The 22,580-nt window shown below is 47.6% G+C and overlaps 2 protein-coding genes across 8 annotated transcripts in view; one reads left to right on the plus strand and one right to left on the minus strand.

Annotated features, from left to right (window-relative positions):
* LOC114030774 (zinc finger protein 135-like) overlaps positions 1-17,051 on the plus strand; it is an 18,071-nt gene extending 1,020 nt beyond the window's left edge. For 5 of the 7 annotated variants that reach the window (XM_027845668.1, XM_027845666.1, XM_027845664.1 and 2 more), the window contains 3 exons: positions 2,916-3,042; positions 10,985-11,080; positions 15,400-17,051. In XM_027845668.1, coding sequence (XP_027701469.1) covers positions 2,916-3,042; positions 10,985-11,080; positions 15,400-16,625 — 1,449 coding nt within the window. In that variant the 3' untranslated portion in view covers positions 16,626-17,051. Of the gene's footprint in view, positions 1-2,552; positions 2,765-2,915; positions 3,043-10,984; positions 11,081-15,015; positions 15,081-15,399 lie in introns of all 7 variants that reach the window. The other 2 variants (XR_003567672.1, XM_027845669.1) reach the window with 2 other exon arrangements.
* Positions 17,052-18,109: 1,058 nt separating this feature from the next.
* The window catches only part of LOC114030780 (zinc finger protein 250-like), a 33,421-nt gene continuing 28,950 nt past the window's right edge, over positions 18,110-22,580 (minus strand). The window contains exon 5 of the mRNA XM_027845679.1: positions 18,110-19,992. Coding sequence (XP_027701480.1) covers positions 19,814-19,992 — 179 coding nt within the window. The 3' untranslated portion in view covers positions 18,110-19,813. The remainder of the gene's footprint in view (positions 19,993-22,580) is intronic.

The following is a 22,580-nucleotide window of genomic DNA, read 5'->3' on the forward strand; positions in this document are numbered from 1 at the left end:
AACCCGAACCCGAACCCGAACCCGAACCCGAACCCGAACCCTAACCCTAACCCTAATTGCGCTCCTCCGCGCAGTGTGAAAGTGCTGGCTAACCACTGCCTGTTTCTTTTTCCTCTACATTTTAAGTTTAAAACTTCTCCTGCGGGAGGTGAGGGGCACGTTTGCTCTTCCGTCTTCTGGACTTTCATGACTGCAGTTAGAAAAGGTTTCAGTGGGGCCAGAGTACGCGTCGTTCTCCTAGTTCTGCTCATTTCTCTCTGCGGCCGTTCCTAGAGGACTTACCAGATTCCTCTAAAACTGCCCATTTCATCCTTTCTTTTGGCACAATAATATTCTGTTTCCCAGGAGGAGGACCCCCTTTAATTTCCAGGTTTTGGCTGTTCCCAAAAGAGTTGCCGTAAACATTTCTGTGCTTAGGGGCCTTTCCCTCTTTCCTTGATCTCATTGGGGGATGGGCCTCATGGCAGTCTTGCTGGATCATTTTTGGGGCACAGTTCCCAATTTGTGCCCTCATGCCCAGTTGCTTTCCAGAATGGCTGGTCCAATGCAGCCCCTCCAACGTCTGTCATTCTTTGTCTGTCTGATAGTTTAAGGGTAGAACCTCATGGTCATGCATGATTCTTTGATCCCTGAAACCCCAAGGCGACCTTCTTCTTCTGTGACTGTTCATGTCAGGTGAGGCTTAGGAAAGGCAGCTGTGTCCTGGACATTCAGTTACCCAGGGTCCGAATGCCTGTGGGGTTTTCTAGGGCCGGCCCAAGAGATTGCACCAGTCCCACAAAGCACAGGACCTCTTCTGTGAGATTCAGGATGACTCCCAGAGATGGATGGGTGCCCTGGGAGAAGAGGGTGTGGATGGGGACATGGGGTGGGGACAGCCCCTTCATTGGGCACATCAGGGCTGCTCTTTGCCAAGGTGCCGCAGAAGGGCCGAGAATGAAACGGGATCGGGAGGAAGGACTGGATTGACCGTGGGCAGTGGCATGACGCCGAGCTAGCTTTGTGAGAGGAATGTGTTGTTGTGAACTTTGTCACCAGCAAACACAGGCATCCCCTCACAAAGAGCAGGACAAATGATTCTGTGTGAAAATGAATTTCTGTCCTGGTCTGGGTCTAAAAAGTACCTCAAACTCAGTAGGCACAAAGCCGCCCTGGGTTTTGGTGCCCCTTTCTGAGCTTCTTCTTCTTTTTTTTTTTTTTGGTTAGGCACTGGGGTTAAGTGACTTGCCCAGGGTCACACAGCTAGTAAATGTGATGTGTCTGAGTCTGGATTTGAACTAAGGTCCTCCTGAATCCATGCTGGTGCTCTATCCATTGCGCCACCTAGCTGCCCTTCTGAGCTTTTTTTTAAAGGCTGTCAAAAACCTGTCTTTGGTAGGTAGATGTTCTGGTGGTGCCATCTGGTTCCACATTTTGCAATGTGGCGAGTTCAGGATTAGGGTTCCAAGTTGTGGGTAACCCAGGGCAACAGTGGAGCTGACCCACAAACAAGTTGGGCTTTAGGGTTATCAGGGAGCGACTGGCTTAGCATTTTGTAAGTGCCTTCTATGTACCGACATGTGACCAGCATGAAAGGTGGGCAGCTCCTGTGCTCCACTGGCCCCCTGACATAGAAGAAGAATTAGTGGAGGGCCTCCCTCCATGTCCTGGGCAGATCCTCTGAGGAGGGCTTCTGGGAAAACCGGACGAGTTACCGAGGTATCTGTGGGGCCGGCGTGGGCTCTGTTTGGGAAGAGAGGCCTCAAAGCAGTGGATGGAAATGGCAGCCTCCCAGCAGGTGGAATGGACTCTCGTGGTGGGGAGCTCCCCAGCGCTGGAGGGCTTCAGACGGAGCCTGGATGAAGACATTCTTAGCCATGATGTCTTAACTCTGGAGCTAGAAAGGCCCTTCTCATTTCGTAGATGAGGAAATGGGCACGCAGAGGGCTTAAGTGATTTAGCCATAGTCTCACAGGGATCCCGCTTCAGAGTCAGGCCCTGAACTCATTGTACATAATGCTGCCCGGACAGGCTCGCTGCAAAGGACTGTGAGTGTGGCCCAGAACTGAATGAGGGGAGAGAGGAGACTGCCTCTGGGTCGCACTGAGCCTGTCCGGGCAGCATTATGTACGATGTTGTCCCTCCTCTGGCACCAGAGACCTTCTTCCTCTCTTGGGCTCTCCCTGTGTGCATCATTGTGCCGCAGTCCTTGGCATCTAGATCCGCAGTCCAGATTTGATTCAGGTGGCTTGTTCATAGGAGTGGCCAGGGAACTTTGCCCCCCACAGAGAATCCCGCTTTAGAGTAGGACGGCTGTTACGAGAGGTTAGGAGGCGGACACCAGTGTTGGGGATTCGGAGCAAACTTCTGGCTCAGTCATGTTCCTCTGGGGAGGTGAATATGGAGGGCATGGTCTTTGGGGCAGGAGTTGGCTTTCCTTATTTAGTGGAAAGAGTCGGGATCTGGGAATGAATGAGAAGACCTGGGTTTGAGACTCAGCTTAGATGCTAGCTGTATGGCCCTGAGTTTGCCAATTATCTCTTCTAGGCTCAGTCTTTCTCTTTGTGAAATAGGATTACTACGCCGACTTCCAGCACAAGTAGGAGAAAAGCCGAAGGTGGCACATATTGGGATTGCAGAACCTTAGGGGCCTTAGAGACCCCCCAGTCCAAGCCATCTGCAGAGAGGTTGCATATCCTGGGTCACAAGGTCAGGAGGCTGCCCCCAGGTCCTCTGCCCTCCCTCTGCTGCGCCATGTTGCTCCTGGTGATGATTGCCTTGTTAGGTGATTCTGAAGCTGTTGCCTTGGCCCCTTGTGAAGCCAGACCCCTGAGAACAAGCCCCCTGCATGCTCTCTGGCCCCTTCCCGTGGACCCCCAGGGCCATCTGAGGGCCAGAACCTGGACAAGCACAAATAAAACCCTTTGGTGTTTCAGGAGCCAGTGACCTTCCAGGATGTGGCGGTGGTCTTCACACAGGAGCAGTGGGGATACCTGGACCCTTCTCAGAAGGAGCTGTACCGGGACGTGATGCTGGAGAACTATCAGAACCTGCTCTGCCTGGGTGAGGACGGCTTCTCCCTGGGACTCGGGCTCTGTCTCCTCTCCCCTCCCCAGCCCTAGAAGGGTCTTCATCTCCTTTGGTAAAAGCCCTTTGGCCTCTGAGGGCCCAGAGGTGACTGTGTGACACGCTTTGGACCAAGGAGTCCCTCCCTCAGTCTTAGACAATATGGCAGGCGCTGTGTGAGGGGCTGGGGGGGATGTTGACCTCTACCGAGTCAATGCTGATCGTTTCCGGGGTGGGGCTGGGAGGAGACACCAGCACCTCGGGGGATCAGTAAGGAGTGAGGGTTGTGTGGAGCCTTGAAGGGATCCTGACAAGTGTAGAGGGGAGAGAGGCGTGGAGCCTGGGGATGGAGGGTCACCTACGAATGGAGGCCAGTGGGGCATCAGTCAGTCATATGTCTTTAGTCCTGGTGAAGAGGACCAAAATGTATCTCCTGTTTCTTTTGGGCTACTTCAATTCTGCTTTGCTCACGGAGCACAGCACCTTCTCTGATGAGGGCACCATGCTGGGCGGTCCTGTGCCAGTGTCTCCCCTGTCTCATAGTCAATTCCAGAGTTCTTCAGAGGGACCTTGAGCGTGTCCTTGTATCGCTTCTTCTGACCACCATGTGAGGGCTTGCCCTCTGTGAGTTCTCCATTAAAATAGTCTTTTTGGCAGGCGTTCATTTGGCATTTGAACAACATGGCCAACCCATCAAAGTCACGCTCTCTGCAGTAGAGTTTGAACACTTGGCAGTTTAGTTTGAGAAAGGACCTCAGTGTCTGGCACCTTCTCCTCCCAGGTGATCTTCAGAATTTTCCTAAGACAATTCACATGGAAGTGATGCTGTTTCCTGGCATGGCGCTGGTATATACTGCCCAGGGTTCACAGGCATACAACAAGGAGGTCAGCACACAGCTCTGCAGACCTTCACTTTTGTAGTCAGTCTAATACTTCTTCTCTCCCATACTTTCCTTCGGAGCCTCCCAAACACTGAGCTAGCTCTGGCGATGCGTGCATCAACCTCATTATGAATGTGTACATCCTGGAAAGTACACTGCCAAAATGAGTGAACTTATTCACAGCATTCCAAACTTTTCCATTTGCTGTAACCAATGGTTCCATGTATGAGTGGTGTGGTGGCTGGCTGGTGGAGAACCTGTGTTTTCTTGGTGTTAACTGTCAGGCCAAAATTAGCCCAAGCAGCAGAGAATCGATCCATACTTTGTCGAATATCAGCTTCAGAGGCTGCATTGAGTGCATAATCATCTGCAGATAGAAAGTCATGCACCAACACTCCCTCCACTTTGGTCTTGGCTTGTAGCCTTTTCAAGTTGAAGAATTTGCCATCAGTGCGGTAGCTCATCTTGATACCTTGGTCATCCTTTGACAACATGGCTGAAACCACCAAGCTGCAAAGCTTGGGAGCAGGCACACGGCCTTGTTTCACTCCACTGTTGACTGGGAAAGCATGAGAGCATCATCCGTTATCCAGAACCCGGGCAAGCATGCTGTCATGGAATTGACCTACAATGCTGATGAACTTCTCTGGGCAACCACATTTTGACATGGTTTTCCACAAGCCCCCATGAATGACGGTATCAAAGGCCTTGGTCCGATTGATGAATATTGTGTACAGATCTCTGTTCTGCTCCTGGCATTTCTTCTGGAGTTGTCAGGCAGCAAACACCATGTTGACTGTTCCTTGGCTCCTTTTTTTTTCTTCTGTGTTTTTTTTTGTTTTTTTTTTTTTTGTCTAGGCAATGAGGTTAAGTGACTTGCCCAGAGTCACATAGCTAGTAAGTGTCAAGTGTCTGAAGCTGGATTTGAACTCAGGTCCTCCTGACTCAAGGGCCGGTGCTCTATCCACTACGCCACCTGGCTGCCCCTCCTTGGCCACAGCGGTTCTCAGGTAGATGACCGTCATTCAGGTGAAGGATCAGCCTATTAAGGAGGACTCTGGCAAAACTTTTGCTGGCAGTGACTAAGAAAGAGACTCCCTTGTGATTGTCACAGGATGATCTATTTCCCTTTCCTTGTTAGAGATGGACAGTGGAGGCATCCTTGAACTCCTCGGGATAAGCTCCTCTTGCCTTATGGAGAAGTTTGCCTTTAATTCTGGAGCTTCCTGAGCAGGGGAGTAGCATGGTCTGGCCTACACATTATGAGTTTTACTTTGGCAGCCTTTGGGAAGGAGGGATTGGGAAGAGAGAAAGCAGAGGCAGAGAGGTCATTTTAAGTTTGTTGCAGTGGTGCAGGAGAGAGGCAATGGTGGCCTAGATGAGGTGATGGCCATGTGAGTGGAGTGGAGAGAAGGGCATGAATGGGAGACCTGTGGAGATAGAATCGCCACCATTTAGAAGCTGCTTGGATTTGTGGAAGGAGAGCACCTACTGTGTGCCAGGCACTGTAGGATTCAAAAAGTGTTGGAGATACATAAAGAGGTAAAAGGCAGCCCCTGCCCTCAGGGAGATCACAGTCTGATGGAGGAGACTGCAAGCACACAAACACATGCAAACTCTATACAGGCTAAACTGGAAATCGTTGAATAAAGAGTGGGTGGAGAAAATATCCTGCAGAAGGTGAAATTTCGGTCGGGACTTAAAGGAAGCATGGGAGGTCAGCGAGTGTAGAAGAGGAGGGAGAGCGGTCCAGGCGGAGGGATGGCCAAGAGAGCGCCCTGAGCTGAGAGAGGCACACAGCCAGGAGGCTGGGGGCCTTCCCGGTGGGGAAGAAGGTGGAAGAAACCTCGAAAGGGAGGAGGGCTTTCAACACCACACGGAGCATTTTGTACTTTATTCTGGAGGCCATAGGGAGCCACTGGAATTTATTGAGTAGAGAGGTGATGTGATCAGAGCTGGTTGGAGGAAAATCGCTTTGGTGGCTGAATGGAGAATGAACTGGAGTGGGGAGAGTGTCGAGGCAGGCAGACCCCACCAGGAGCTATTGCAGTAATCCAGGCATGAGGTGATTAGCGTCTATACCTCTCCATGGAGCTCCAGTCCTACATCACCAGGCTTGAGGCAGTGTCAGAGGAGAGAAAGGGGTATATCGGAGAGGTGCTGCAGAAGTGAAGTTGACAGACATTCGCGCCATATTGGGTGTGGAGGTTGAGAGATAGTGAGGAGTCCAGGATGATCCTCGGTTGTGAGTCTGAGGGACTGGGGGATGGTGATGCCCTCCGCAGTCACAGGGAAGGAGTGTAGGGGGAAATATAATGAGCTCTGTTGTGGATATGTTGAGTTTAAGATGTCTATCAGACATTCAGTGTAAGCTGTATGAGGCAGCTGGGGAGGTGAAGCAGGAGGGAGCTTTGGGCTGGAGAGACCTGAGGATCGTCTGCACGGAGGGAGCTGAGGAGGTCAGCCAGTGAAGTGGGTTAGAGGAAGAAGAGAAGGTGATGTCGTCTGGAGGAAGATTCAGCAAAGGAGACAGAGGAGCGCTTGTAGAGGCAAGGGGAGATCCAGGAGAGAGAGAAGAGGGTGGCCCCTGAGGAGGTGAGTCGAGCACTGTTTGTTAGTGCACCTGAAGGAAGGCGGTCCTCACCAAAGCTTTTTGGGGAAAGATGATCTCAGTTCTGAACATGCTGAGTTTGAGAACACGATGGGACATTCAGTTGGAAATACCCCATCCTTGGTGATAGAGGACTGGCGCTCCATTGAGAGGCTGGTAGTGGGTACATACGGACTGGGAGATGAGAGTTGGATCCATGGGAGCTGATGGTAGAGTGTAGGGAGGAGAGAAGGCCGAAGCAAGAACCTCGTAGTGGTGCCGTGGGTGGAGCACCGGGTCCAGAGTCAGGAGGACCTGAGTTCGGAGCTGGCCTCAGGCACTTATTAGCTGTGGGACCCTGAGCAAGTCACTTCACTCTGTTTGCCTCAGTTTCCTCATCTGTAACATGTACTGGAAAAGGAAATGGCAAAGCACTGTAGTATCTGCTAAGAAAACCTCCAATGGGGTTGTGAAAGAGTTGGACCCAACTGAAAAGTGACTGACCAATAACCACCTCATGTTAGGCGCTGGGAGTGTGGTGCCCACCACAGCGACAGGGAAGTTAGAGGGCAACAAGGTGGGGCACAGATGAGGAGTTCACTTTTGGATGCCTGCCGGACCTGTGGTTTGAGATGTCCAAAAGGCAACTGGCGATGTGAAACTGGAAGTCAGTGGAGAAGGGACGGCCTCACATATAGCTGGATATATTGCTCTGGGATGGTCTGCGTAGAGATAATAATTGAACCCATGGGAGCTGATCAGGTTGAGACCCTATGGAGGGAGCAGAGTGCCCAGGACAGAGTCTTGGATGAAGATCCGGCAAAGGAGGCGGAGGAGTGGTCACAGAGGGAGCTGGGACACCACACCCCTGGGGGAGAGAGGGTCATTCGAGACAAGGGGATCCACAGTGCACAGTCGTGCAGAGAGGCTATGAAATTGGGCAAGGAAGACGTCATCAGGGAACCTTGGAGAGGACAGTTTCAGTTGAGTGAGGTGGTCATAAGCCAGACTTGCAGAGGGATGAGAAGAGAGTCGGAGTAGAGGAGCTGGAGGCCGTGAGGGTAAATGGCGTATTAGAGGAGCTTCATGGAGAGGGGGAGCATAGCTCTAGGTAGGATTCAGGGAAGATTTGTAAGTATCGGCTGACCAAGGCACGTCTGTAGGCTGGCAATGGGAGAAACCACTAGGGTTAGGGACAGGTTGAAGATTTGGAGGTGAGTGATACTAATGGGGGTCATTCTCTGGAGAAGGGGAAAAGAGAGGGATCAAAGCTGTGTGTGGAGTTGTTTTTCTAGAGGGCTGTTCTTTGCTGGAGATAGTGCGGAATGACATAGGGCGAAGCTTGTGGCTGTGGGCCGCAAAAATGTACAGTCTGCAAGCAAAACCAGAGGCAGAACTGTGAGCCAATAACCATTTATTGAGGGGGAGGGCCCACTTTAATGAGTGGGACCTCATCTTCCTCACGATCTGAGATGCCTCCTTTCTGCAGGGTCTTTGCTTTGTAGTGCTTGATACCCAGATGATACAGATGAGGCAGAGTCAAACACTGAATCTCATTGATTGATAGACCTTACCTCGATTCTCCACAAGGGCCGGAGATGCGGCATTTACATGGGCAGTCACAAGATGGACTGAGTGGTTGTAGGATGGGCGCCTCCTCACGTTGGGCAATGGAGAGATGACAGAGGATAGAAGGGGAAAAAATAGGTGGGGGACTTTCCATATCCTTAGATCATCTCTGCTGCGGAGGGCTTGGTCACGATGATTAGGCAAAAAAAAAAAAATGGCTGTCCAGAGATCTTACCCATGCTGACCTTGCAGGCCAAAAGAGGGAAGGTCCTCTAGTCTGAATTCTGGGGTTAGGCAAGTGAACTTAGAACTTGTAGTTTAAAGTTTTAGGGCCTAATATAAGAGAGACTCTCTAAACTTACTTCATAATCTCCAAATATAAGATCTATCTATCTAATCTTCTCTAATTATAAGATGTACACACACACACATATTAATACTAGTTGATTAAGCTGAGTTGATTAAGGCAAGTATAATAGAAATAATCACTCCTCAATGGAATCACTAAACTGAATAATACTGGTTGGAATAAAATAAGGGTAAAAAAAACCATTCGGCATTGTCAGATGGCCTTGGTTTTAGGCAAAGGCCTTAGCTGAGAGCATGTGGGGCGGGCTGGGCTGAGGGAGGCTGGAGTGAAGAAGGCAAGATATGGAGCGACTTCTTGGAAGAATGAGGTGTCCAGGTGACTAGGAAGGGGCAGAGAGATTGTCTTGTTACGGGGAGGGCCACGTTGAGGTGAAATGAGAACTTTGCAGTGGACCTGCCCAGTCTGGTTTAGTGATGTTCCTCGGTCTCAGGTAGCTTTAGGGTCAGATGTGGGGTTAGATATGGAGCTCTTACCTTAATGCCAAGAGGCTTGTGCTTGGGCTCACACTGGCTGTGTCTCCCCCCCGCCCCATTGCCAGGGACCCTAGTTCCTTTTAACTTAACACTTAGCATCACGTAGCCTTTACAAAGGAATGTTTACTTCAAAGCTATAGCAAGAACCATGCACGCATATTTTCCTCCATACCCGTGGGGTGTCCTCTCCCTTGCACCACCTCAGTCTCTAGGGAAGTAAGTGCCTCTTTAGCTCCTACTTGGTATTGACCCCACCAAGTTCATGTCCAAGAGCAGCATTGAGTTCTTTTCTTTGCCCCTGCAGAACTGGGCCTGGCTTTTGAATCTTGAATTCCTATGGGTCACTTTCCCATAGTTCCATAGAAAGAATAAAAAGGCCAAGAAGGACCCAGATCCATTGATTGGGGTCCCTCCTGGCTCACATGAAGTAAATGGGGGGGGGGGGGGGTGGGATGAGCTGCCTGAGGCCTTCTGGGACAGTTTCAGGGTCACAGCCATCAGAGGTTCCTCCAGGCCACCTGTGTAGACAACCAGACCCACGGACAGCATGGCCCCCCAGGTTCCATATTCTCTGTAGCTGTCATCCTCCACGTGGACAGATGTCACAGGAACAAGCTTCAGGTGTCATTGCCTAACGGACTCTTTTTTAAAAAAAGAGAGAAAAATTCCACCAAACTGATCGACATTTGGAAAGGTGCTGACATCCTCTGCCTTGTTCGGATCCCCTCCTCCACTCCTCTGCTGAGGGGTTCAGGGGAGAAGCCTTGTCCTGCCCAACTTGTTCTTCACAGCTTTCCCACATTCACTTTGGGGGATTTTGTCGTGATTCTTCCCTTTTTCACTTGTGGCTGTTATTGAGGATGTTGTGTTCCTGATGCTGCTTCCTTGACTCTGTATCAGGTCGTGTTGGTTTTCCCAGGCTTCTCTGGACTCATCTCCTCTGTCGTTCCGTTCCCCCACGGATGTGCAGCTCCTTTGTTTGTGGCCCTTTGCTCCCACGGAAGCGCTGCCGCTCAAAGTATTGTGGTGTATGTGGAGACTTTCTTTTTTTGTCTGTGACCTCATTCCTGGCTCTGTAGTCTCTGGCATTTTGTACATTTGGGCCCCTTCCTTTGCATCGATGCTCAGCTTGCGGTGTGTCAGTGGGCCCGTCAGTCCTTAAACATCGACTGGACCCATCTTTTGTCTCCTTTGCTAGTTTGCTGGGTGAGAGAGGAAGCCTCGGAGCTGCTTGGATTTGCATCCCCTTATTATTAGTGATTTGGACCATGCTTTCACATAGTTGTTAATAGTTTACATTACAAAAATGTGAACTTTTTGCTCATTTCCTTTGAAGGCTGATATATCTTGGAGAGTGACTTTTGGCCTCCAGTGCTTTGGCTATTTTTCTTTATACCTTGGATACCAAACAACTGAGAAATTTGGGGACAAAGATTTTATTCCCATTTCTCTGCCTCCCTTCTGGTCTCATGTGCACTAATTTTGTTTACCAAAGGTTTTCAGTTGCATGTATCTTTTGTAGCTTTGGCGATTGCTCCCATCTTTTGGTTAAGAACTCGTGTCCCCGCCATAGCTGGGAAAGGTTTCTGATTGGCTTCCCTTCTGATGTTTTTATGATATGATTTTAAATTTCCAGTTCTCCTACATACTTTGAATTTCTCGTTGAATGTGGTGTATGGAGCTCTTCGTCTTGTCTGGGCTAAGGAAGCTTTGGAACTAGGGGACTCTGAAAATTCTGGAGAATGTCACTGATAAATGGGAAAATGAGGGGGCAGGTTTGGAGCTGAGGCAACATTTTCCATTTTGGGAACCATGTGGATCTGCAGGGTTTTTGTCCAGTTCATGCCCTTCTTTTCTCGTTTCTGTCTCCTACTGGTGGGTCGTCTCACTGCTGTTCTGTGAGCCTCCCTTGGAATGATAGATGATTGATAAGGTAAGATCCGCACCCCGCCCCCCACCCCCGACTGCAAGCCTAGGAGGAATACTGTGATAATGGGCCTGGTCGGGACCTTCCATGCCTCCATCTTTACCCAAGACTTCCATTTCGTTTGGGCAGGACTGGCCGTGTCCAAGCCCGAGGTAGTCTGCCAGCTGGAGCGAGGGGAGGCTCCTTGGAGGCCAGAGGGGAGAGTCCCAGGGAGCAGCCATCCAGGTGAGTGAGTGACTGACCCCCCCAGGCAGGGAAGTCCTTGGGAAATGTCTCTGCTGGTGGGGGTTGGTAGGGGAAGGGAAGGGAGGGAGCTTTACGTAGCACCAAATATCTGTTTTAATCATCACAACAACCCTGTGTGGTAGGTGCTGTTTTGATCCCCATTTTGCAGATGAGGAAACTGAGGCAAACAAGTTAATTGTCATACCCAAGGTCACATAGCCAGTAAGCATCTGAGACTAGATTTGATTTAAGGTCTTCTTGATTTTAGGTTCGCCACTCAGTGCACCATGGCACCCCTTGGTGGTCTCATAAGAAATTGGCGCATCCAGCCTCCAGGCCTAGCCCTCTGTGCACTGGGGTACCCCCTAGTGGCCTTACAAGGAATTGGCCCGTCCTGCCTCTAGGCCTAGTGCTCCCTACACTGTGGTTCCCCCTATCTGCCTCACTCCAAACCCAGTGCCCTGGGCACTATGGTGCCCCCAGCAGCCTCTCAGGTCAGTAAGGGGAAGTCCCTTACAGGACTGGACAGGAGCTTCCCCTCTCCCAGCTGCCCAGACCTGGGAGAACAGCCCAGGCTGCCTGTCTTCCAGGAAGTCCCTTCACTGTCACCTCAACAAGTCTAGCTTCCCGACATCTTCCAGGAGTGACTTACAACCTCCAGTTGGGGATGGCTCCCAGGAGCCTAGATGTGGCGTTGGACCATTGAGCCCTGTCTCCTCATTTTAGAGGCCCAAACTGGGTAGCGACTTGTGCAGGGTCACAGGATTCAAACCCAGCCCTTCTTGGTCAGAGCCCCACGGCCATGTTGTGTGGACTTGTGTGTGATGGCGCATCCTCCGCATCTGGACCCACTTCCCATTTCTTGGGTTGCCCTGGTCTTACCAAAAAGGGAGTGTTGTAACATCACTGGTTGGGCACCAGTGTTCTCCTTGGGTCTGAATTCTGTTCTGACTGTGTGTTATCCCTGGGGAGTGTACTTTTCTCTAGTTTCTGCCTTGTTTGGTCTGAGAATCAGTTCCTGCGAGCCTTTCCCCTTTGGGATCTCATCACACTTGTTCCTTACAGCTCAGCGGCAGTCTGTTACGTTCATGCATCATATTTTGTTGGATATTCCTCAGACAAGAGGTAGTTTTTGCTCCTGTAAAGATCAGAGGTGTCAAACTTATCAATTAAAATGGAATTGGGAAATGGTGAACAAAGTAAAAATACAACGTAACGTAAATTTGTGGTTTTCTAAGTTAACATGTGATCCATCTCCATTGGAGTCTGACTCCACTGCTGTAGATAATTCTGCGGGGAGTATTTTGGTCCACTGGTCACTTTTCTTTGTGTCCTTATGCTTAGCAGAGGGTTTGCTGGATCGAGGTTATCAGCCGTGACTTTTCTTGTCTGATAATATAAAATGATTTCCACAGCATTGTGCCCATTCCCAGCGCCACCCAGAGTGTGTTGAGTGTTTCCAACCTTGGCTCTTTCCATCCATCTTTTACCATTTTTGCCAAATTAAGGAGAATGAGGTGATAAATTTCAGGGTTGTTTTCATTGTGTATTTGTTATTTTTGATTGGGACCTTTCTTTTTTTCAAATAAAGGAATTCCACATCTAACCCCAATTTCATCCTTAAACTTGGGCCACTTCTCTCCTGGAGAATGACTTTTTATCTTATAAATGGGTGGATTTTTGATACACTTTGGATGTCAAGCATTTCTTAGAGTATCTTGATGCAAAGGGGTTTTGTCACTTCCATAACTTTTCCAATTCTGCCTGCCTTTGTATTTATGGTAGCGCTGTTAAATATAGATTTTATATACAGTCATCCCTCGATATTTGCAGGGCTCAGGGGCCTGGGACCCCCATGAATGTGAAAAATTGCGAATAACTCTAGGCCTGCCCCAAACTTTTTTTAAAAATAATTTTGATCATATTTATTTAACACACAAAACAAGGAAAACAACACACGACACTTACACAAATTTGTAGTTTCTAGGAGCCAGAGATTAGTATCTCACACTCTGTGCAAAGTCTTCTCAACTGCTGGTGTCACCGCAGCATGGATTTCCTTTTCTTATGAAAAGTGCAAGATATAATGAAAATCATACGACTGAGTTTGGATGGTAAAGAGACAAAGAAGAGGTGTTGCCAAAGAGAGTATGTAGCCTGAAGTTTTTTAGTGCACTGACACTTTTAATAAAATTTAACTTTATAATAAATTCATGAATGTATACTTATTATAGTAAATGATAAAATAGATGAATGATATACAGTATTGCTAAGGGGCCCTGTTGTCATCAGCACACTGAGGGGTCACCTTAATCAACGGGGGGCTGAGGAGCCCCTAAACTTTTTCTTCAGTTTTCTTCTTTACCGGAGATGAAGCTCTGTCTGTGTGATTCCCTAGCACATGGTGCTCTGTGTAGGCACTCACCATCCTTTTAATAAGAAAACTGTGTCCCTTTAACATTTTGAAGTTTTCCCTGAAGTTGGAGTGAGGAACCTTGACCTGGCTAGCTTTTCAGGCTAGCTTCTCTTTCCTTGTTTTTTTTTTTTTTTTAAATTCTCTCTCTCTGCTACCTTTCTCTAATCCTGGCACACCTCTCCCATTCCCTGAGATCTTTTAGATGTCTGCCAGTTTTCTTAGATCGGTAATTCAGTTTTCAGGCTACAAGGATACAAGATTAAAATCATCTGTATTTACTAGCCATAAAGTTCAAGAAGACATCATAAAAAAAGAAACCTCATTTGGGGTAATAACCAAAGTTATTGCCCATTTGAAATGGACCTATCAAGGAGTCCTTAGGGTATATAGAAGGACAACTCTGAAATAAAGAGCTAAATAACAGGAGGGAATTAAGTGTTCATGGATGGGTCAGATGAATGAAGTAAGAAGCAAAATAAGTACTTATAAAATTTATATATTTAGTGCAGTGACCAGCTGGAAGACTAAGAGATTTCTTCATGGTATTGGACGGACTTAAAATTCCATTTATGTAAAGAAACATATAGGGGAGAATTGCAAAGAAACATGGAAAGAAAATTCTTATTGATCCTGGCACTTTATTACTTGCCTGCATCTCTGTGCCAGGCATTGTGCTAGATCTTAGGGTTACAAAGGTAGAAATGAAACCATCCCTACCCTGAATGTGTTGCCACATTCTGAGAGGGGATGCGGTATATGCGTGTGCACGTGCATGTGCGCATGTCTGTATGTCTGTGTTTTTGCACAGGTGCAGGTGCATGTGTATTTATGTATGTTCATATGCAAATAGATACTAATATTAGGAATACAGATAGCGTAAATAGGTGTGGAATGAACAGAAAATCCAATCCAGGGCCAGTAGGGAGGATTTGCATGGGCAGTGGGTGGATCAGGAATCCCAGTCTTCCCAGTAGAAGGCATTGGGCATCATTTCAGTCTTCATCTTTGCAATAGGTCTTTCAGACCAATGACAGCATTCCTGTAACATGTTCAGGTTTGCAAAACTCCTTACATGTTATCTGGCTTGATCTTCACGATGAGCCCTCAGAGGCAATGCTCTTATTATCCTGATTTTACAATTAAGAAAACTGAGGCCAAGAGGGGTTAGAGGATTTGCTTAAGGTCACACCGCTAATAAGTGTCTGAGGCTGGATTCAAACTCAGGACTTCTTGACTCCAGCTTCAAGTCCTCTGTGCACTGTGTCACCTAGCGGTATCTAATCTGTGTCTCTTAAAACAGACTGACAGCCTGAGGTGCCTGAGTCCCCGTCCACATGGGGAAGAAACGAACTGAACCAGTCATTCATTCCTGTCATCGTTCTAAGCAGAAAGAAGATTAGAATCTGAGCTTTGCAAGGACACTGAGGGGCAGACCAGCGAGCCCCTCCCCTTCAAAGCAGGCATTCTTTCCCTGTTCTCCGCACGTGATGGTCATCCAGCTCTGCTTGCATCTTTCCAGATCCTGTAAGCTGACTCCATGGTAGGGCAGCTGTGAGGTGTGGCAAGAAGACCAGGAGGATGGAGGTTAGGAGACTTCCCAGGATTGCGCTGTGCCTCTGCCACTTGGTTGTGTGACCTTGAGCAAGTCACTGAATCGTTCTGATCCTCAGGTTTCTCATTTAATGTACTCGCTGTCCTCCGTTCCTCCCACAGTTGTGGTGTGGACCAGTGGGAAAGTTTTTCCTAAACTCTGCATAATCTGACAAACATAAGAAAGACCCCATTTTTTTCCCTACCCTTTAAAGTTTTTCAATAATTATTTCAGGAAGAGACACAAAAGAGGACTGCTAAGTGTACAGCAGGTGGGTACAGGTGATGTTTCCATTTTCTTTATTTCTTTCAGGTGGGGAGGTGAGGCCTGAAACCAAGGAGTCACCCCCAGAGCTGGGCATTTCTGTGGAGCAGTCATCAGGCCAGGACAGACTCAGGAGGCATGGTCTCTGTGTCTCCAGCTGGAAAGAAGCCTGGGCACGTGGTGCCAGATTAGGGAGGCAGCAGAGCATTGAGGAGAGAAATCCTCAGCAAGTAGTGAAGGGCCCTGAATGGCACAATTATGGCCAGAGCTCCAGGCCAGAACCAAAGCTTTTCTCACAGCAGAGAGTGTCTATGGAAAAAACTCTCCACAAGTGTGATACAGAATGTAGTAGAGTCTGCTCAAAGGAGATATTTTCTAAGTATGATGAATGTGGGGATTCCTTCAATTCTAAATCAGAGTGTAATGAATATCATGGACAACATGCTGGAGAGAAACCATGTGACAGATGTGGAAAGACCATTCCTCTTGGTCCATTCATTAATTCCTATCAGGCAACTGGTATTGGAGAAAAAAAGCCCAAATGTAACACATTAGAGAAGACTTCTCCCCAGATTGTACCACAACTGATTGAGCATTGGAGTGTTTGTGAACATAGTGAATATGGGGAGCCTTTAACCCACGGTTCCTCTGTTACTTCGTATCAAAGCGATCATAGAGAGAAGAAACCTGATGAATGTGGGAAGGCCTTCCTCCAGAGTGCACAGCTTCATTATCAGCAGATTCATATTGGAGAGAAACCTTACGAATGTGATGAATGTGGGAAGGCCTTCCGCTTGAAAGGACAGCTTTCTCGACATCAGAGAATTCATACTGGAGAGAAACCTTATGAATGCAAGGAATGTGGGAAGGCCTTCTGCCAGAGTGCTCACCTTGCTCAACATCAGAAGATTCATACTAGGGAAAAAACTCATGAATGTAATGTATGTGGGAAATCCTTCTGCCAGAATGCACACCTTATTCGTCATCAAAGAATTCATACTGGAGAGAAACCTTATGAATGTAATGAATGTGGGAAGGCCTTCCACTTGAGAGAACTCCTTATTCTACATCAGAGTATTCATACTGGAGTAAAGCTTCATAAATGTAATGAGTGTGGGAAGGCCTTCAACCAGAGAGGGCATCTTACTGGACACCAGAGAATTCACACTGGAGAGAAACCTTATGAATGTCATAAGTGTGAGAAGACCTTCAGCCTGAAAGGGTCACTTACTCGCCATCAGAGTAACAGAAGTCATTCCACCTTTGGAAATTAACCTACCTAGAGTTACACTATACCTATTAAAAAACATTTAGAATGCTCTGAGTGGAATAAAGCAAGAGCTTCGTAGCTGGAATGGATTTAGTATGTACCAAATGGATGGGTCAGGTAAATAGAGGGTGCTTAGTGGCATCGCTGTGCACTTGTTGAAAGGGCAGACGGAAGAAAGGCACAGGTTTGCATTCATTTTGTTGTGAAACCTATGTATGATTCGTGATTATGGCCCCATTTTGAAAACAGAAGACTAACAGTAGATTGGGGGTTGGGATCCAAGCCCTGCACAAGGAAATGTCCTTGTCTCTGGGGTTGCTCCCAAAGTTATCACTGCCAAGAACCCTGAGACACAAGGCTCTTCTGCTAAGTCAACCACAGGAATTGATGAGAAGTGAGATTAAGTCATTAAAATGTAGCCTTTAGCAGATTTAGCGGGATGTACAAACGTTCTCTTATCCTTCCATGTGGCATTTCCTTGTCTTGAGAGAGGAGCGGTGCTTTAAACCTGAGCAGTCTGCATGATTCTAGGCTGTTCTTCTTTGCTGCAGAGAAGGCATTAGGGTAGTAAGAAGGACTACTTATAAAATCAGTCACCTTGCCAGTCAGAATGCCAAGGGTTTCTTTATGGAGGCAGAAGCAATTTAAATTCCATTTGCATAGAAAAGAGGCAAGAATTGTACAGAAATGTGGAAAGAGAATGCTAAGCAATCAGGCATTTATTAAGTGCTCACTATATACCAGATACTATGCTAGATCCTGCAAAAACAGACAGAAGTCACTTCCCTCAAGGAGCTTACATTCTTAAGGGTGCTAGCTCTAATTCAATTGAGAGAGACATTCCCATATGTAAGAGTGTACCCAAAATAAATCTGAAACAAGTACAAAGTAAGCACAAGGAATGGAGGCAAAGAGGCCTTTCAGAGGTGAGGAGGGTATGGGCAGTTGTTGTATCAAGCACCCTAATTGCACCAAAATAAGGCTTTGTTTATCACTGCATCATCTTCAAGCCTACAGTGTGTCATTCAGAGCTATAATGTTAATCTGCATCTCTTAAAACAGACTGACAGCCTGTGGTTGTGCCTTTCCAAGTCATGTCATACCTCCTACTGCACATCCATGAGAGAAGGAAACAGTTAATCAGTCCCAGTGTGCTCCCTTCCAATGTTCTAAGCAGAAGGAAGACGTAGATTGTGAGATTTGCAGGGACGCTGAGGGGTGGGCCAGTGAGCCCCTCCCCCTCGACGCAGGCATGCTCTCCAGGTTCTCAGGTGATGGTCACCCAGGCTCTGCTTGCATCTTTCCAGATCCTGTGAGCTGACTCCATGGTGGGGCAGCAGTGAGGTGTGGCAAGAAGACCAGGGGGATGGAGGTTAGGAGACTTCCCAGGATTGCACTGTGCCTCTGCCACTTGGTTGTGTGACCTTGGGCAAGTTAGCCCATCAGTAAGTGCCTACTGTATGCCAGGTACTGTGCTAACCCCAGGGATCCCAAGAAAAGCAAAAGGTAGTCCCTGCTCTCAAGGCACTTATAGTCTACTGGGGGAGGCAACATGCAAACAACCACGTGCAAACAAGACACGTAGAGGAGACGTTAGAAGTGATTGCCAGAGGGAAGTCTATAATAGAGTTAAGAGAGATTGGGAAGGGCTTCTTGTAGAAATGAGATCTTGGAGTTGAAGCCAGGAGGCAATGATGAGGAAGGTGAGAGTGTCACACATCAGCAATAGCCAGTGAACATGCTCCGAGCTGAGATGCAGTGTCTGGTAGGGGAACAAGAAGAAGGCATGTCACTGGATCTCGGAGAACGTGGGATAGGGCATAAGATGACGGGAAAGCTGGGAGGGCAGGTTCTAAAGGGCTTTGAATGTCAAACAGAAGGCTTTATGTTTGATCCTGGAGGTGATTAGGATCCACTTTAACGAGGGCATGACATGGTCAGTCTCGTGCTTTAGGAAGATCACTTTGGCACCTGAGTGGAAGATGGATGGGGGAGGGGAGAGACTTGAACCCTGCAGACCAACTCGCATGTCATTACAATAGTCCAGGTGTGCGGTGATGAGCTGCAGGATGGGGACACCATCAAAGGAAAGAAGAGGCACATGTGGAAGAGACTGAAGGTGAAATTGACAGGCCTTGGCAACCGATTGGAAATGGGGTGGGGGAAGTGACTAGTGGAGGGTGACACCTACGTTATGAGCCTGGGGAACTGGTGTTCTCGATAGTAATGGGGAAGATAGGGAAGGAAGAGTCTGGGGAGAAAGATAATGAGTTCTGTTTTAAGAAGTACTTGAGATGTCCAATTTGAGGTGGCCACTTTTTTTTTTGTACAGTCCACAAAATAAGAATAATTCTTACATTTTAAAGCCCTGCTTTATTTAAAAAATGTCAAAACCATCCTTAGCTTATGGTTTAGCCCAGGGACCATAGTTTGCTGACCCCTACTTTAAAGTATAACAGTTATTGTTTTGAGAAGCAGGAATAAGTGTATAGTAGGTGAGGTCAGGGGATATTTCTATTAAAATTTTTGTTTTCAGATGGAGAATTTAGGTCTGAAACCAAGGAGTCATCTCCAAAGCTAGGCATTTCTGTGGTACACTTATGCTAGGACAGACTCGGGGGCATGGTTTCTGTGTCTGCAGCTGGAAAGAGGCCTGGGCTTCTTTCTGCCAGGTTAGGGAGGCAGCAGAGCATTGAGAGAAATCCTTAGCAAGCAAAAACCACCCCAGCCAGACCTCCCAATAAATTGAGAGGCAATGTGTACAATAGCTATGGCAGATGCTTTAGAGCAGAACCAAAGTTTTTCTTGCAAAAAAGAATGCCACACATCATTCCTCTTTATTTCCTCAACAGCCCAGTCCTGCCCCACTTAACTCTTATTCCTCACTTCCTGCTCCGACCCCTCCTTGGGCTTGGGTGTGACCTGGCACTGTAGCTCTCCAGGCTCCTCACACTTGGGTTCACAATCTTCCTCCCTAGAGTGTATCGGGAACATTTCCACTCTGTTAACAGGCTTAAGATAAAAACGATTTGAAGGCCCTCAGGAAACCCTCTTCTGCCCTTTGGGGCTCTCCCTATCAGTGACAATCATGACAGGGTACTGAGAAATCCTTGCTTCACACACTAGAAGCTTTTGGGCATCAAAGGAAGTTTCTGCTTCTGAAAATAATAGCACATCCTTCCATCCATCCCTTTAGCCATGAATCCAACTCTGCTCAGAGCCAGCAGTCAGTGAGTAGCTGCCATCTTCAAAAGCCATGGCTGCTTCTTCCCATGGGCAGTGCAGAGTCCTCTGGGTCAGGGTGTTGTGGGCCTGGTGGTACACCAGCATCTTCACGCTGCTTCTGTCTGTGTGCCAGAATGCCTTTGGATCTGAAACAGAAATGCACAATCATCCTTAGACAATTGGAGCTTTCCAAGGGGACACACTGGACTAGCCCGAGGTTTCTGCCTAGGCCAACCTGTTATCTCTGTGCCAGAAGCACAGTAGGAAAGGACACCGATAATTGAAACAAAAGAACAAAGGAAAACTGGAATACCAACAGAGACTCAAGCTGATGAGGATATAAAGTGAAGCGAACCCTGACCACACAGAGTAAAAACTCCAGTTTTTACCTCATTTCAGTGTTGCTGTCTTGATATAAGAGCCGGCTGCTTCCTGGCTCTCCACCACTTCTCTGGTTTCTTTTTACTTGGGCTATAAATATGGATGATAATTGTTATGACCAATGTGTTTGAGGGCTTCGCTATTTCCCAAGCCAAAGAGCATTTGAAAACCAGCACAGGGGAGGAAATCTGTGATTTTGAAACCCCAGCAAATATGAACAAGGTGCACTTACAGGGTGGATTTTCAGAAGAGGATCTAAAAGCATACAACATCAAAATAACTGGGGATATCAGTATGTTGTGTGCTGCCCATGTAAGATACAACTCTGTGGGATGGCAGAATCTATAGACAGCAGCTAGAAGGGAGACATTGATAGATGTGTCTGGAGTTTGGCCCACCCTCACCAAGGGAGCCTCATATTTCTGCCTACAGGGGAGCAAGAAAAGGGGACTTTTTAAGTTCCTACAAAGTCTCTTGCTTTTGCTTTTATAGGGTGAGGGTAGCCAAAGCTTACACCTGCTGGCTTGATTTCTTTCCACCAAATGCTAGATACACAAAAAATCATCACAAATAGTGAATAGTAATTAAACATTTAATCAAGCAAATAGGAAATGGCATATTAGAATATGCCAGAAATTACAGAGTGAATAAATTCTCCCCATGGGAATAAGATAACCTAGAGGCACCCCAATCTTACCCAAGGGGGAATTCCCCAAACTCTAGAGAGACAAGTTGCAAATCAGGGACATGTTCAGGAGCTAACTTCGTTACATATTTTTCTGCTTACAACGTATTTTTTCTCTCTTTTCCTCTCCAGAATAAGTCCTGAAGAGTAAGAGTCTGAAACCATGTGAGCTCTCTCTTGAAGTAGTAACGTCTCTCCTCTCCAAAACTCTCACACCTTCTCATTTCTACATAGTCATGCAGGGTTGCATCCACATTCTTTGCACTAATCTTAAAACTTAAATTGTGCTGGTAGCATATAACACAGGGATACCACTCCCTTATCGGGCTTGTTTGGGAGTCAAGTTGTTGCAGTCTGAGAGATTGAGACTCCACAAAGACTGAAGTCCAGGACGGGGTCATCTGGAATGAATTCACAGACTCAAGCATTCTTTAAGTCAAGGTGGCAAAGATTTATTGTTATGCTTTTCAGCGGGCAAATATTCTTAAGGAACCTGCGAGAGACTGAGGATAGAGCTAGGGTTTATATGGAAAAGGGCATGGGAAAGGAATGCCAGGGACACTGATGAGGTAATCTAAAGGTCCAGGTGTCTTTGGGAGCTGTGGATGAGAAAGTGCAGGGAGTATACCGGACAAGGAGGGAGATGACAGAGGTATGGATCTTGGGAGTCTGGCAGGAGGAAGAGTCCTTGGGCCAGCCAAGGACAAAACTCCTTGGGCTGGGCAAGGCACCCCTCTCCCTCTGTGTTGATGAGAGAATGCGCTGCAACAAGGGAAAGCTTTCTCACAAGACAGGAGCTTACTAAGAAATTGGGAGGCTTCCAAAGAAATGATCTGAGGGCTAGAGCCTGAGCAGCCCAGCCCTCTCTCACCCAGCTTTGTGTAGCTGCACCAGCAAGAGAGATAAGGGTCTTGCTGGGGCCCGCTCGTGAATAACTGCTAGGCACAGTGTCCTTGGGCTGGGGAGTGATTGTCAGAGACAGTGCTTCTGAGACTAGGGAGAAATTGGGGTCCAAGTACAAGCACAGGCACCCCATCAAAGTCACATAGGTGAAAGAGTCCTATCATCACTTCTTCCTACTCTTATATGCTCCACATGCCTGGCCCCTTCTTGCTTAACAAGCCCCGCAAAAGCTACCCAGGCAAAGGAGTCTAGTGAATGTGGTGACAGACAATGCCTGATGAAAACCCAGCACCTGAGGCAGCACCCAAGGCTTGTGTGCAGACCCACTGAGAGTCTTCATCACCAGGAGCCCCACCTACAGACACAGAAGGGCACAGCTTAATCTGGAAGTGGCTCTGCCACTTGCCCAAATTCTCCAACCCACTTGAATTTTCTAAGTGAGGATTGGCTGCATTTGTAGGACAACCCTGTGAGAAATCCAGATCTTAAGGTGATGGGTTCATACCACATTCCTAACCAAGTCCTACAGACATCTAGAACCTTATCTCATTGACTGTAACTTTGGAGCTCTAAGCAATTTCCTAAAAAGCAAGCTGTTTGTGATTGGCAGAGAGGATAACAATAGGTGTAATGTGGCACATTTTAGCCTCTCAGGGCCAGTATACCCTAAGGGACTTATGAGGTGTCTTTAATTCTCGTCTTCTTGTGCTACCATGCCTATGTTCTTCCTGTTTTAGGGACCTGTAACTAGCACCTTAGTTAAAC

The sequence above is a fragment of the Vombatus ursinus genome, unplaced genomic scaffold, assembly GCF_900497805.2.
Source record: "Vombatus ursinus unplaced genomic scaffold, bare-nosed wombat genome assembly UNPS02015012.1, whole genome shotgun sequence".
Taxonomy (NCBI): Eukaryota; Metazoa; Chordata; class Mammalia; order Diprotodontia; family Vombatidae; genus Vombatus; species Vombatus ursinus.